At 38.5% G+C, this 13,889-nt stretch overlaps 1 protein-coding gene across 1 annotated transcript in view; it reads left to right on the forward strand.

Annotated features, from left to right (window-relative positions):
• Nucleotides 1-13,889, forward strand: part of SYT14 (synaptotagmin 14) — a 156,075-nt gene that overhangs the window by 59,519 nt on the left and 82,667 nt on the right. The window contains 1 exon segment of the mRNA XM_060088395.1: nt 11,881-12,152. Coding sequence (XP_059944378.1) covers nt 11,881-12,152 — 272 coding nt within the window.

Genomic DNA, 13,889 nt, shown 5'->3' on the forward strand with positions numbered 1-13,889 from the left:
CCCGGTCTGGGAGGATCCCATATGCCGCGGAGCAGCTGGGCCCGTGAGCCATGGCCACTGAGCCTGCGCGTCCGGAGCCTGCGCGTCCGGAGCCTGTGCTCCGCAACGGGGGAGGCCACAACAGTGAGAGGCCCACATACCGAAAAAAAAAAAAAAAAAATGTAGTGGTATAGCATGTTAATTGATTGGAAGATTCAATATTGTGAAGATGTTTATTCTCCCCAAATTGATCTGTAGATTAAATATGATCTCTATTAAGATTCCACCAGGCCTTTTTTTATTTGTAGCATATGACAGACTAAAATATTTATGGAAATTAAAGGGGCATAGAATAGTCAAAAACTGTTGTGGAAAAGAAGAGCAAAGTTAAAGGGCTTACACTACCTGATCTCAGGATTTAGTGTAAAGCCACAGTAATCAAGGAAGTGTGGTATTGGCACAAGGATAGACATATAATTAAGTGAAACAGAAGAGACTAGAATGCAGACTCACACACGTATGACAATTATTTTCAACAAGGTGCCTAGGTAATTCAATGAGGAAAAAAGTCTTTCAGTAAGTCGTTCAGGAACAACTGGATATCCATATGGAAAAAATAATAAACACAAATCCTTGCTTCACACCATACACAAAAATTAATTCTAGATAGGTCATAAATGTAACTGTTAAAACTTATTTAATTACTAGAGAAGACATGGATAATCTTTGTGACTTTGCGTTATGCAAAGATTTCATTGATAGGAATCAAAAGGCATGAATCATAGAAGAAAATTGGAATCACTGTGACTACATTAAAACTTAAAAACTTTTGCTCTTCAAAAGACACTATTAAGAAAATGAAGAGGCAAGCCACAGACTTGGACAAAATATTTTAAATGTATTGCAAAGGAGAAATAGAAATTCACAACTATATTCAGAGATTCAGTAGTTTTTCTCTCTTGGTAATGAATTTCTCGTTTGCAATAAATGCATGAAAAGATGCTCAAATCATTAGTCATTTAGGGAAACACAAACTAAAACCACAATGAGATATCACTACACAGCCAGTGAAATGCTTAAAATTTAAAAGACTATCAGTACCAAATATTGGTGAGGATGTGGAATAAATGGAACTCTTATGCATTGCAGTTTGAATGCAAAATGGTAGAGCCAATTGGAAAACAGTTTGAAAAGATAAATTGTATCCCTACAGTGGAATACAGATTAACAAAAAGTAACAAACTTCTGATAGAGGCAAAAACGTAGTTAAACCTCAGAAGCATTTACAGGAAGTAAAAGATGCCAGATACAAAGGACTATGTACTGTGTGAGTCCATTTATATGGTATCCTGTAAAGGGCATAACTATAGTGAAGGAAAGCAGATCAGTGGTTGGCCTGTGGCAAAACTTGTGGAGAACAAAGGGACATGAGAAAACTTAAGGGGAATGGAAACATTCTATATCTCCTTTGTGGTGGTGGTTACAGAACTATATGCATTTGTCAAAACTCGTTGAACGGTACATCAAAATGGCTGGATTTTTTTGTCTACAAATTATACCACAATAAAGAAGATTTTTTAAATGGAGAACTTAATTGTAATCCTCTAACTAACCATTATGGGAAGGCACTCTGAATTCCCCCTAGCACTGATTGGCTTCTAATATCTCTGTTACTGCTACCTGGTAAGCCTTGGGTGGTCTGTCTTTGCACATGTACAGCTAACTCTTGGTCACAGACTCATTGGGGTCCTCCACACAGACTTTGGAGGCCCCATTCTCTGCACAGCTTTCTCCTTTTCAGTGACCTGCCCCACAATTTCCAGCCACTTCAGCTGCCTCAAATCCTTCACTTCAAACTTCACACTTCAGCTGCCTCCTCAGCTCAGATGACTGTTTTGGCCTGCTTAGACTCCAGTTCTTGTTCACAGAAATAATGTGACTTGCTTTAATTTGAAGAGTTCTAAAATGTTGGGCATTAGTTAGTGACATCTTGTAACATCGGCAATTCTTTTATTTCCTTAATGTTAAAACAGAAAATACAGTTTGAGTTCATGGTCTGTAAACCCAGAAGTCTCACTGCCTTGCCAGTTATGTTTGGGTCACATTGAGATCCCTCTGAAACAATTATTTTGCCCATTAATCAACAAAAATGTTTAAGGTAATATACTGTGTTTCAAGCTTTGTGTTGCTAGGCACTGCAGGTACAAAGGTAAAAGAGACAGTACCTGCTCCCTCAGGGAGCTCACAGTTCATAATATCTGAACAGATAACTACAATACAGTGTACACAATAGAAGCAAAGTGTGTTGTAGAAATATTTAGTAAGAACACTTAGGCTAATCTACATGCATGATGTGTGTATTTGGGGGGAGGGTGGATACATTTGGGGGGTAGGTGATGAATACAACTGAGAAGGCTAGGAGAGAGTTAATGTGAAATGTTTATTTTTTATTTTTTTGCGATACGCGGGCCTCTCACTGTTGTGGCCTCTCCTGTTGCGGAGCACAGGCTCCGTACGCACAGGCTCAGCAGCCATGGCTCACGGGCCCAGCCGCTCCGCAGCATGTGGGATCTTCCCAGACCGGGGCACGAACCCGTGTCCCCTGCATCGGCAGGCAGACTCTCAACCACTGCGCCACCAGGGAAGCCCTGAAATGTTTATATTTTAAATCCTATTGGATAAAACTAGGGATTCCAATCTAAGGAGGAGAGCAAAAATGTAAAGTAATGCAGTTGTTATACAACTTAGAAACTTCTTCAATCTGGGAAAGAATTAGAATGTGTGAGGTTAAATTTTAGAAATCATGTTATCTGCTGCGTATTTGTGTTTTAAACTATATTGGAAATGTAAATATTTTCAGGCACAAGAGCCATTCTAGGTCTGCCAGTCTTTCTTCTCCTAAGTTCTTACATCCGGCTGGACCCACTAATTGAGGCCAACTCTTATTCTAAGCAAAGTTGAAAACCAAATGAACTGCTACAAATTCTATCCACTGAGAAGAGTTTCCTTTTTCTTATCTTTCAGGGCCATCTCTGAAAGATTATAAAGATTATAATCCTATATAATACCAGAAAATTCCACTTCTGCTGGTTTGGGGCATATCATTAGACATAATTTTTTAACCCTCAGTTAAGTAGTCATAGCATACTTTGAGACTGTGCATGCAGGTGAAGCAAGATACGGCAGGAGTAACTATCATACCTCCCTGTGCCTTCAGAGCCTACTTAGTCCTCATGCAAGCTCTGCCAATTCCCCTTGATGGTGGAGTACAGCTTGACATTCGTAACTCAATAGCTAGGTGATCACATGCGATCTACTTCATACTGGACTGGTTGGATGACATTGCTACCTGGTGTCCCTTGATCTTCCAGTTAGTCTCTGTTTGACACTAATATTTGGTCAGGAGCTGTTTCTCAAAAACAAACCACTTTTCATTTCACTTGCGGAAGTGAGTATGATCTTTTTTCAAGACCTAAGAGTCAAGAAATGAGAGGCAATGAATTGATTTTCGACTCAGAAAGTAGATGTGCCGAGTAAGATTTTACTGTTAGAAAGTCAGTAGCTACATGCGAAATATGGTTTGAATCAGGAATTATTTCAAGATACCAGGGAGATAAAGTAAGAAAGATTAGGGTTTCAAGGCATGGTACAAAAATAATCTGAACTCTGTCTTCTAATAAATTGTGTTTGGAGGTACGAAAACATCATAATTTAAAAAATCTAAAGGCCTCCAATGCAATTCTACCATCAGAACTTCTCAATGATACTTTTAAGCATCATGACCTACTGCAGACATTTGAAGACCATTTGGTTTGCTGAGTCTTAAAGGTCACATGTAGAGCTTACACTACTGTACCTGGATCATCTGGAGAGACTTATCTTGCTCTGGGTGCTACTGAAAGCTAATAGCTTTTTATTTTACCTTATAAATGGATCAGAGCTATACACTCAATTATGGAACATGCTGCTCTCAAAGTTTAAAGCGGCCAACCAAACTTTTTGTCTCCTTCTTAGTGGGAGGCAGACAAGGGGTAGCAAATTCTCTTTGACTTTGGGAGGAATATTCTAGCATACCCTGGATCCTCAAGAACTTTATTGAGGAGGCAAGCTCTGTGTTTTCTTAAGATTTAGTTCTCACTTCTGTTACACATGTATATTTACCAAGAAACTTCATCTGTCAACTCTTCTACTCTTACAGATCCTAATAGATTGCTGTCTTCTAGAGCAGGATCAAGGAGATGGAGCGTGGAATGTGAAGACAGCCAAAGTCTCTGCAAAAGCAGATCACGGCATAGAGCAAGAATATTTTATTATGTTTCCCTGAAGCAGGGCAGTAGATGTATCTGTCCTTACCACATGTAAATAACCTGTTGCTTTTGTTCTCTCTGGATTATTATGAAGGGAAAAGCATTTGCTAAATTAAAGCTACATATCAAATACCAAGGCTGTGTTAATTTGCTCAGTAAGGAGGCTCCATCTGGAGTGGCAGCTCCAGTTAAGTCATCTTCTAATTAACTTTATGATAATCTGCCATTAATTTTCAAGCCTATTAATTTTTGTAGAGGCCAAACTAGTGAAGGCAGTCACCACACCTGCAATTCTCAAGTCTCTGACTGACACTAATCTCTGCTTTTCCCTTGGGATGTCTTGTTGCTCGAGAAAGGAAACTGCAGTGTTTCCAATTGGCCCTTCCTGTAACATATAGATGCTGCTTGGAAAGCCAAAGTGTGGATTCGCCAGTTGCTCAGAGTACACATTCTAATTGTAAACCCAAGAGCTGGAAAAAGAGCAGCAAGGGGATTTCTGAAATTTACTCTTAGATATTTGATATTATCTGATGCTATTACATGTGAAATTGGTTTTAAATTTCTTTTTAATTGTTCATTGTGTGTATGTAGAGATTCAATTGATTTTTTAAATACTAATCTTGTATCCAGTGTCCTTACTAAATATGCTTACTAACTCTAATAGCTTATCTCTAAATTATTTTGAGATTTCTATATCACAGTCATCATCTAAGAGTAGTGACAGTTTTATTTCTTTCTTTCCAATCCCTTTACATCTTCTTTTTTCTCACCTTATTACATTGGCTAGGACCTCCAGTACATTGTTGAATAGAGGTGGTGATAAAAGGCATCCTTGTCTCATTCCTGATCTCAGAGGTAAAGTTTTCAACATTTCACCAGTAAATTTGTTGTTTGCTATAGGACTTTCAAAGATACTCTTTATGAGTTAAAAGAAATTGCCTTCTATTCCTTGTTTGCACAGAGATTTTTTTATCATGAATGGATAATTAATTTCATCAAATGCTTTTTAAAATCTTTAAAATAATCCAGAAAGGATGTGTGTGGAAAATGGAAGGTGTAAATGAAATACAGTGGTACAATTTTTAATAATTATTAAAGCTGGATAAATAAAAAAACCAAAATCTGTTACAATTATCACATTACTTTTAACCTTTATTCTTTTTTTTTTTTTTTTTTTTGCAGTACGTGGGCCTCTCACTGTTGTGGCCTCTCCCGTTGCGGAGCACAGGCTCCGGATGCGCAGACTCAGCGGCCATGGCTCACGGGCCCAGCCGCTCCGCGGCACGTGGGATCCTCCCGGACCGGGGCACGAACCCGCGTCCCCTGCATCGGCAGGCGGACTCCCAACCACTGCACCACCAGGGAAGCCCTAACCTTTATTCTTTAAATGCAGTGAATTTGATAGATTAATTTTCTAATGTTAAGTCCATGTTGCATTTATAGAACAACTTTATAGTCCTTTTTACCACCTTGAGTCATTTGAGGGTAAATGGCTTGCTGATCTGATGCTTCTTTACCCCCAAATACATTAGTGTATATTTTTTACAAGTAAGAATATTCTCTTACATAACTGTAATCCAACCATCAAAAGTAAGACATTAGGGCTTCCCTGGTGGCGCAGTGGTTGGGAGTCCGCCTGCCGATGCAGGGGATGAGGGTTCGTGCCCCGGACTGGGAGGATCCCACATACCGCGGAGCGGCTGGGCCCGTGAGCCATGGCCGCTGGGCCTGCGCGTCCGGAGCCTGTGCTCTGCAACGGGAGGGGCCACAACAGTGAGAGGCCCGCGTACCGAAAAAAAAAAAAAAAAGACATTAATACTGATATACTTTTAACATTTAATTCTCGGAACCCACTCAAGGTCAACAGTTGTCCAAATAATGTGCATTATAAATGGATCTAGTTCAAAATCATGCCTTGCATTTAGTTACCATGTCTTGTTAGTCTCCCTCGGTCTAGAACAGTTCTTCGGTCATTCCCTTTTGGAGATTACACTTGTTTTTTAGAATATCTGAGCTTGTCTGATATTCCTCACAATTAGATTCAGGTTATGCATCTCTAGCTGGAAATGGTACCATATTCCTCTCATTGTGTCTTACCAGGTAATGCACAATTTTGATTTATCCCGTTACTCAGAATGTTCAGTTTGATCTCGTCATTAAGGAGGTGTGTACCAGGCTTCTGTACTAAGTTACTCTTGATAATTAAGTCCTTTGTCAGAATGTATTTCTAACTACATAAATGACGTATTTCTCAAAATTCTTTCAGTTTACTCTTATATTTATTTATATCTAGATGGATTCATGGTTTCCTCTTTTTCTCAATGTCTTATAATCAGTTACTATAATTATTTATTTTGAAGCTCAAATTGTTAGTGGGATTTGGTCAGTGTGAACCCCTTCAAGCTGGTTTCTTTGTCCTTTTGACACGACCCCATCATTCTTTGAGTGTGTCCTTAACTCTCAACACAAGAAGCTTGTCTAGGCTTGTCTTGTATTTTCCTTTTCTCAGCCCTGGAATTAGCCATTTCTTCATGGAGTCGTGGTTCCTTTTAGTGAAGAACTGATTGAAAAGCCAAGATCTGGGCAATAGGTATGCTCATTGCTATCAAAGTGTTGTTCTTAAGCCCTCTCAGTGGATAGAGCTAGTATACTCAGGATTGTGTGTGTGTGTGTGTATACACACATTATATGCATATTTACACTATAGTTCTACCTATTACTAACAACCTGAGTTCACACTGATATCTTTTCATTCTAATTCAACACCACAGAGTTTATTCTAGTGTTTTCCCTTTCCATATTTGTAACTACCTTTTCAAACACTGAAAGAACTGGCTCCCATTAACCATAATATATATATTGTTTAATCACCACCACACCACTCCCCATCACTCTGCACACATCCCCCTTTCACCCCATTTAGGTTCCAGTATCACATACAGCCTTTTCCACTCCGGAATGTCCTTGTAACCCTCAGAACATGGACTCTGACAGCCCAGGCCAGCTTGCCCGACATTGAATGTCCTCATCATCCTACCTAAGCTCTGACTTCCTGCTTGGGTTCTGACCCCATACTCCAGGACTTGCCCTTTTCCCCACATAGTTGCCTTCCTTTTCCCACATGGACTCAGACAGCTCACTCTAGGCTATCCTCACACGTGGATACCCTCCCCGTCCAGCTTAGGTTCTGGTTTGCCTGTGTCAGGCCACCTGTTTGTGTGGATGCCCTCCTCAGCCTTCCTGGGCTTGACAGCCCACACCAGTCCCCCCTCCATGGCTCTGATCCTACTCAGGCTCTGGCTCCCCTTCCCTCAGTGTAGACACACTCCTCACTCTGTTTGGGCTCTGTTGCCCCAGACTAGGCTTCCTGTCCATGGGGAACCTTCTTATCCTGCTGAGGCTCTGGTTCCCTTTGCTGGGCCTTTCTCATCCAGATTGGGTTCCATCATGCTGCATGGTGCTGCCCCATGTATGGATGCCCTCTTTGCCCTCCTTGAGCTCTGACGCCTCACTTCTGGCCTTTCCCTGAATGAAGGCCCTCCTCACCCCACTTGTGCTCTGACATACAGCTCCGGGCCACTGCGGCTTCTTGTGCCACCGCCAAGGCAGACCACTGCCTGCCTCTGCCCCACTGAAGAGCTTTAGTACTGATAACTTTCCAAAAAGGGAAGAACAAAGGGAAAGCTTGCTATCTTTTTAATGTCTAAAAGATTTGAAATGATGTCCTCATTTTTACTCTTGATATTAATAATTTATGCCATCTCTCTTTTGTTCCTGACTAGTCTCTTCTAGCAGCTTATTAATTTTATTAGTGTTCACAGTGAATTTTATTTTGGTTTGCTGATGCTTTCTATTGTATGCGTGTTTTCTCTTTTTGATTTCTGCTCCTAATTTCATTCCTCCTACTTTGTTTGAGTTTCACTTGTATGTTTTTTACATTTTTAACATCTTGAAATAGGTACTTAGATCATTGTTTTCAGCCTTCCTCTCTCCCCTGCCCTCCCTGGTATATGCACTTAAGCCTGTAAATATCCTTCTTAGCCACCTTCCACAAGTATTTCTTTTTTTGTTGTTAGTTCCTTTTTTTGTTAGTTTCTTTTTAATGCACTTGTAAATGGGATTTTTCTCCCTTAATTTCTTTTTATGATAATTCATTGTTAGTTGATAAAAACACAACTGATTTTTTATATTGATTTTGTATCCACCAACTTTACTGATTATATTTATTAGCTCTAACAGTTTTTTGGTGGACTCCTGATGGTTTTCTATATATAAGATTATGTCATCTGCAAATAGAGACAGTTTTACTTCTTCCTTTCCAATTTGGATGTCTTTTTTTTTTTCTTGCCTAATTGCTCTAGCTAGGACTTCCAGGACCATGTTGAATAAAAGCAGTGAGAGTCAGCATCCTTGTCTTGTTCCCAGTCTTGGAGGAAAAGCTTTCATGTTTTCACTGTTGAGTATGATGTTAGCTGTGGGCTTTTCATATATGGATTTTATTATGTTGATGTGTGTTCCCTCTGTACCCAGTGTGTTGAGGGTTTTTATCATGAATGGATGTTGAATTTTGCCAAATGCTTTTTCTGTATCTATTGAAATGATCATATTATTTTTATATTTCATTTTGTTAATGTTTTTTATTACATTGATTGGTTTCCATATGTTGAACCATCCCCTGGAATAACTCCTACTTGATTATGATGTATGATCCTCCTAATATATTCTTGAATTCAGTTTGTTAATATTTTGTTGAGGACTTTTGCGTCTGTGTTCATCAGGAATATTGGCCTGTAATTTTCTTTTTTTGTAGTGTCCTTGTCTGGCTTTGGGTAATGCTGGCCTCGTAAAATGAGTTTGCCAGTGTTCCCTCCTCACCTGTGTTTTATAAGAGTTTGAGAAGGACTGGTATTAATTCTTCTTTAAGTGTTTAAGAATTCTCCAGTGAAGCCATCTGATCTTGGACTTTTGTTTGTTGGGAAGTTGATTACTGATTCAATATCCTTACTAGTAATTGGTTTGCTCAGATTTTCTATTTCTTCATGATTCAGTCTTGGTAGATTGTATGTTTCTTGGAATTTATCCATTTCTTCCAGGTTGTTCAATTTGTTGGTATATAATTTTTCATACTAATCTCTTATGATCCTTTTTATATGTGGTATCAATTGTAATTTCTCTTCTTTCATTTCTAATTTGAGTCTTCTCTCTTTTTTTTTCTTGGTGAGTGGCATCTACTCTTTTCCATATAGATATGAACAGTGAAATGGATCCCATCCCCAGCTTCAATTTGATGGCTTCTGATTAATCTAAACCATTTATGGTAATCACATTCCCCCTACCACAGATGGGTTTAGAAATAGACATGTGACCCAGTTCTGTCCAGTGAGATCTGTGGGGTAATATGCTGAGAGACTTCTGGGATAGAACATCTCTCTTTTTGAAAAAATTAAGGTAAAGGAAAAGATGGCATGCTGATTCTTAGAACTACTACATTGGGAATTTTTTGATTGTCTTCATGGTACAGTAAATATTTAGATATTACAATTTAACTTATAAGTCAATGGCTGATTAAATGTACATTTTAAAGGGAGAGAAGATGTCGTTTTAGTGATTTAAAACCTATCAGTAGAGAATATATTTAGAAACAACAAAATTCAAATATCAGGTTTTGTTGTGTTTTTTGTTTTTTGGCCATGCTGCGAGGCATGTGGGATCTTAGTTCCCAGACCAGGGATCAAATCCATGCCCCCTGCAGTGGAAGTGCAGAGTCTTAACCACTGGACTGCCAGGGAAGTCCCTGTTTTTGTTAACAAAGAGGGATTTATTTGTCTCAGGCATCAAGAAGTTTGGAGATAGCTACTTAGTGATTTTTCAGATGCTTCGTCGTTATTCTTAGTTTTCATTCTCATGCTTGTTACTTCATGGTTACAAGATGAGTGCAGCACCTCCAAGCAGGAGGAGGGGGAAAGGCCAGTGGACAAAAGGGGCATGCCAGTTGAGTCTGCCTGCTTTTGTCAGGAAAACAAAAGTTTTCCTGGAAGCCCTGTTCTGAAATCTGGTTTATTGTGTTTTATTAGCTACTATTTGCAATCCATCTATTTAATCTATCTTCTCAAATTTAGCTATATTAAGTCGTTAACTTTTCTACTTTGTGCTTATGTTTTCTAAAGTGGGTATGTTAGACTCAGTAGGTGAGACATTTAATTTCTTTTTACAAAATTAGGGCTTCTGAGCAAATATGTAAATCTGTGCTAAGTTCAATATTTTTCATTTGAACCAGACATTGTGGTAATTTTTCAATGAGTTTTATAGTTCTTTTTTTTTTTTTTTTTTTTTTGCGGTATGAGGGCCTCTCACCAGTGTGGCCTCTCCCGCTGCGGAGCACAGGCTCTGGACGCACAGGCTCAACGGCCATGGCTCACGGGCCCAGCCACTCCGCGGCATGTGGGATCTTCCCAGACTGGGGCACGAACCCGCGTCCCCTGCATCGGCAGGCGGACTCTCAACCACTGCGCCACCAGGGAAGCCCCGAGTTTTATAGTTCTTATGTAAAGTTTTTCTAAGGAAAAACAGAAGACCTATTGAACATTTGAACTGAACTCCATTATAAGAATTACAATACAAACTACCTTTTTTCAGAGTCCCTTTTGAGAAAGGAGAGTCACAGTCCATCAAAGGAAAAAATGAGCAGTGTTTAAATTTAATATCTGTTATTGTGTCCAGGATTTATCTACACAGACTTAGCTTTCCTAAGTTGTATACTGAACTCTATTTCCATACATAGCCTCCTGTCCCCACCTCTATCCTGTTCACAGACATGTTTATTCTCAGTTATTTAGATAAATCATTACGGTAAAAGTTAAAAGCATAATTTAAGAGAGAAAGAAAATGTAGTTTCAAATTAACTGCTGGAGGTGGAGATGCGTGCTGTGGACAAGGTGGAGCCATACTTTAGAAGGAATACAGATTCAGGTTGTGGTGGAGCAGGGTGTGGCCTCTTTATAATGGAGACGGGGTGGAATGCAGACTTCAGGCTTTGCTGGGGATGGGGGAATTAGGCCTTCATTCAGAATGCACCCATTCCAGGATTCTGGATCTAGGATAGATGTGGAAAAATAGTTTCCGACTCTGCTAAGGTGAATGCTAGTTTAAATTCATCTCAGTAATTGAAGACAATAAATGAGGTTTATATTTGTTTTACTTACCATACTTTTACTATTGTGGCTAGAGAGGTCACAGATCATAAGGGAATAAATGAAGTTTGTATGCTCTAGGATTGTTTTGAAAGAAAGACCTAAATAAATCATCAATTTCACTAGTATTTTTTGCTCTCCCATTTTTATAGTATAAAACAGGGTCTCTCTTGTTATATAACTTTTATTTTTCCTGATCTTATTATGCAGGAGGAGAGGAATGGGAAACCAGATTATTTTATTTCTGCATCTGAACTAGGGAAGAAGACAACTCATTAGTAAATCTAGTAGTTACTTTGCCACAAAATTTTAATCCAGTTTTTTAAAGTTATTACAATTATTGTGGACTGTACTGCATGTCGAGGCTAATTGGAAACAGTGACCAGATTCTTAATCATTATCAGGAAACTGCATTCAGAGAATGAGAAGAACACCCCCACTGGATGAATTGCAGCCACCACCATATCAGGATGACAGTGGTTCTCCCCATCTCTCATGTACACCCTCAGAAATTGGGGACAGTAAATGTGAATTTTCCCACTGCAGCAACAGTCCAAGATGCTCATATAACAAGTGTCCAAGTGAAGGAAGCACAGGTCATGAAATAGAAAGTTTTCATAATAAAGGATATGAAGAAGATGTTCCAAGTGACAGCACTGCAGTCCTGAGCCCTGAAGTAAGTAAAAGCACATAGAATTTTTAAATGAATGTTATTTGGAAGATAATAATCCTGTGCTTATCCTCTTGGTCAGAAGGTTTTATCACTATCTTGTCCTTTATGGCTTATGGTACCAGTTTCTATTTTTATCCAGCAGATTTTTCAGGGCTGTCCCAACCATCCTTCAACTCCCTTTCAAAAGAGGACAGGTAGATTAAAATGAGAGCAATATGCAAGATATTGAGAAGTATCTTGCCTCAGGTTTCAACCTCAGTAGGGGTTTAAAAAAATTTTTTTTAACATTTTACATAAAACATTCTGGAATTACCCATTTCTTTTATCTTAAGGTTCCTATTTATGTTTGTGTTTATTTTTTAAATTATTTTATTTGGATATTTTTACTATTGGGAGGTGGCCCTTTAATGTTTTACAAGCCTTTCAGAATAATGTCTGCATTTCCATACCATGGAATATGGAAGGGATAAGTGATGCTCAGCTTTACTAATGAAATTTGAATTCATGACATCATTCATTCAGAGTGGTTGGTTGGTTGTGTTTTAAGTTATTTCCTTTTTTTGGAGCAAAAAATGTGAAAACAACAACAAAAATAGGTGTGTTATACTTTTGAAGTCTTTCCATGTTCTAAAAAGGATTTGTTTTAATCTTTCAATGATGATAAAAACTATAAAGGTAATCTAGAGGTTTTCATTAGGCAGTATTTACTTTTAGGTTTCCTTTTTTTCTAGATGGCAAGTTTTTACAACTTTTGTCCCAGACAACATTTCATGATACTGCAGTGTGTCAGTGTTCTTACTAGGTGAATTTTTATCTACTGCCAAAATTAAATAATGAAAGTACAGCTCTGAAAAGAATTTCCTTAAAGATTTTCTTATATAATTTCTAGGAACACTTTTTATCTGTTACTACTCTTCTACTATTTCTAATATTATTATATAGTATCTAACTTATCTAACTTAGAAGGAAATTCTGCATTGGTATTATAAATTTAACATAGCAGTATTTCATCATTTTCCACAAAGAATATTTCTCCATGTTTTGTACCTGAGCAAATTTGAGATAACTATTTTATAGATTTGCAAACTATATAGATAGCCAACACATAAACAGTGAAACCTGGATTGTGGAACTAACAACAACAATAATAGCTATCACCAATTGTGCCAAGAACTTTTCTATAAGCTTTACATAGCTCATTTAACTCTAACAACCTCATCTTCAGAAAGTTGTTATTTCCACTTTAGAAATTGAAAACATTAAGACTCAGAGAATTAAGCAAGTTGCCCAGGTATAAGTAGCTCTTAAACAGTAGAACTGTAATTCAAAGCCAGGTCTGCCTGACTGCAAAAACAGTGGTCTTAACAACTATGCTCTATTGCCCCTCTTGACCTGAATCATTGTGTGCAAAATTACTTTGAAGTATTGGTACCCTCCAAGTACACCACCAGGCAAGCTATCCCAGAGGACTCACAGACCAAATTAAGATACTCAGGTTACACTTGTGTGTGTGTGTGCATGCATGTGTGTATGTGTGTTTTAAGCTATTTCAAAAGTAAAACAAGAAGGAAGAGAAGCAAGATAAGGTAGGAGAACACACTTAGGATAGGATGCCCTTAGGTACGGGTGGCAAGACAACAAACACCGTGTGAATCCTGGTTTATATAATGTCCTTATGTTCAGTCTTACTCTTTCTGCTCCATCAGCATTCCCTAATTACGGCACGGTAACAAGGACAAA

Source organism: Mesoplodon densirostris, chromosome 2 (genome assembly GCF_025265405.1).
Source record: "Mesoplodon densirostris isolate mMesDen1 chromosome 2, mMesDen1 primary haplotype, whole genome shotgun sequence".
Classification (NCBI taxonomy): domain Eukaryota; kingdom Metazoa; phylum Chordata; class Mammalia; order Artiodactyla; family Ziphiidae; genus Mesoplodon; species Mesoplodon densirostris.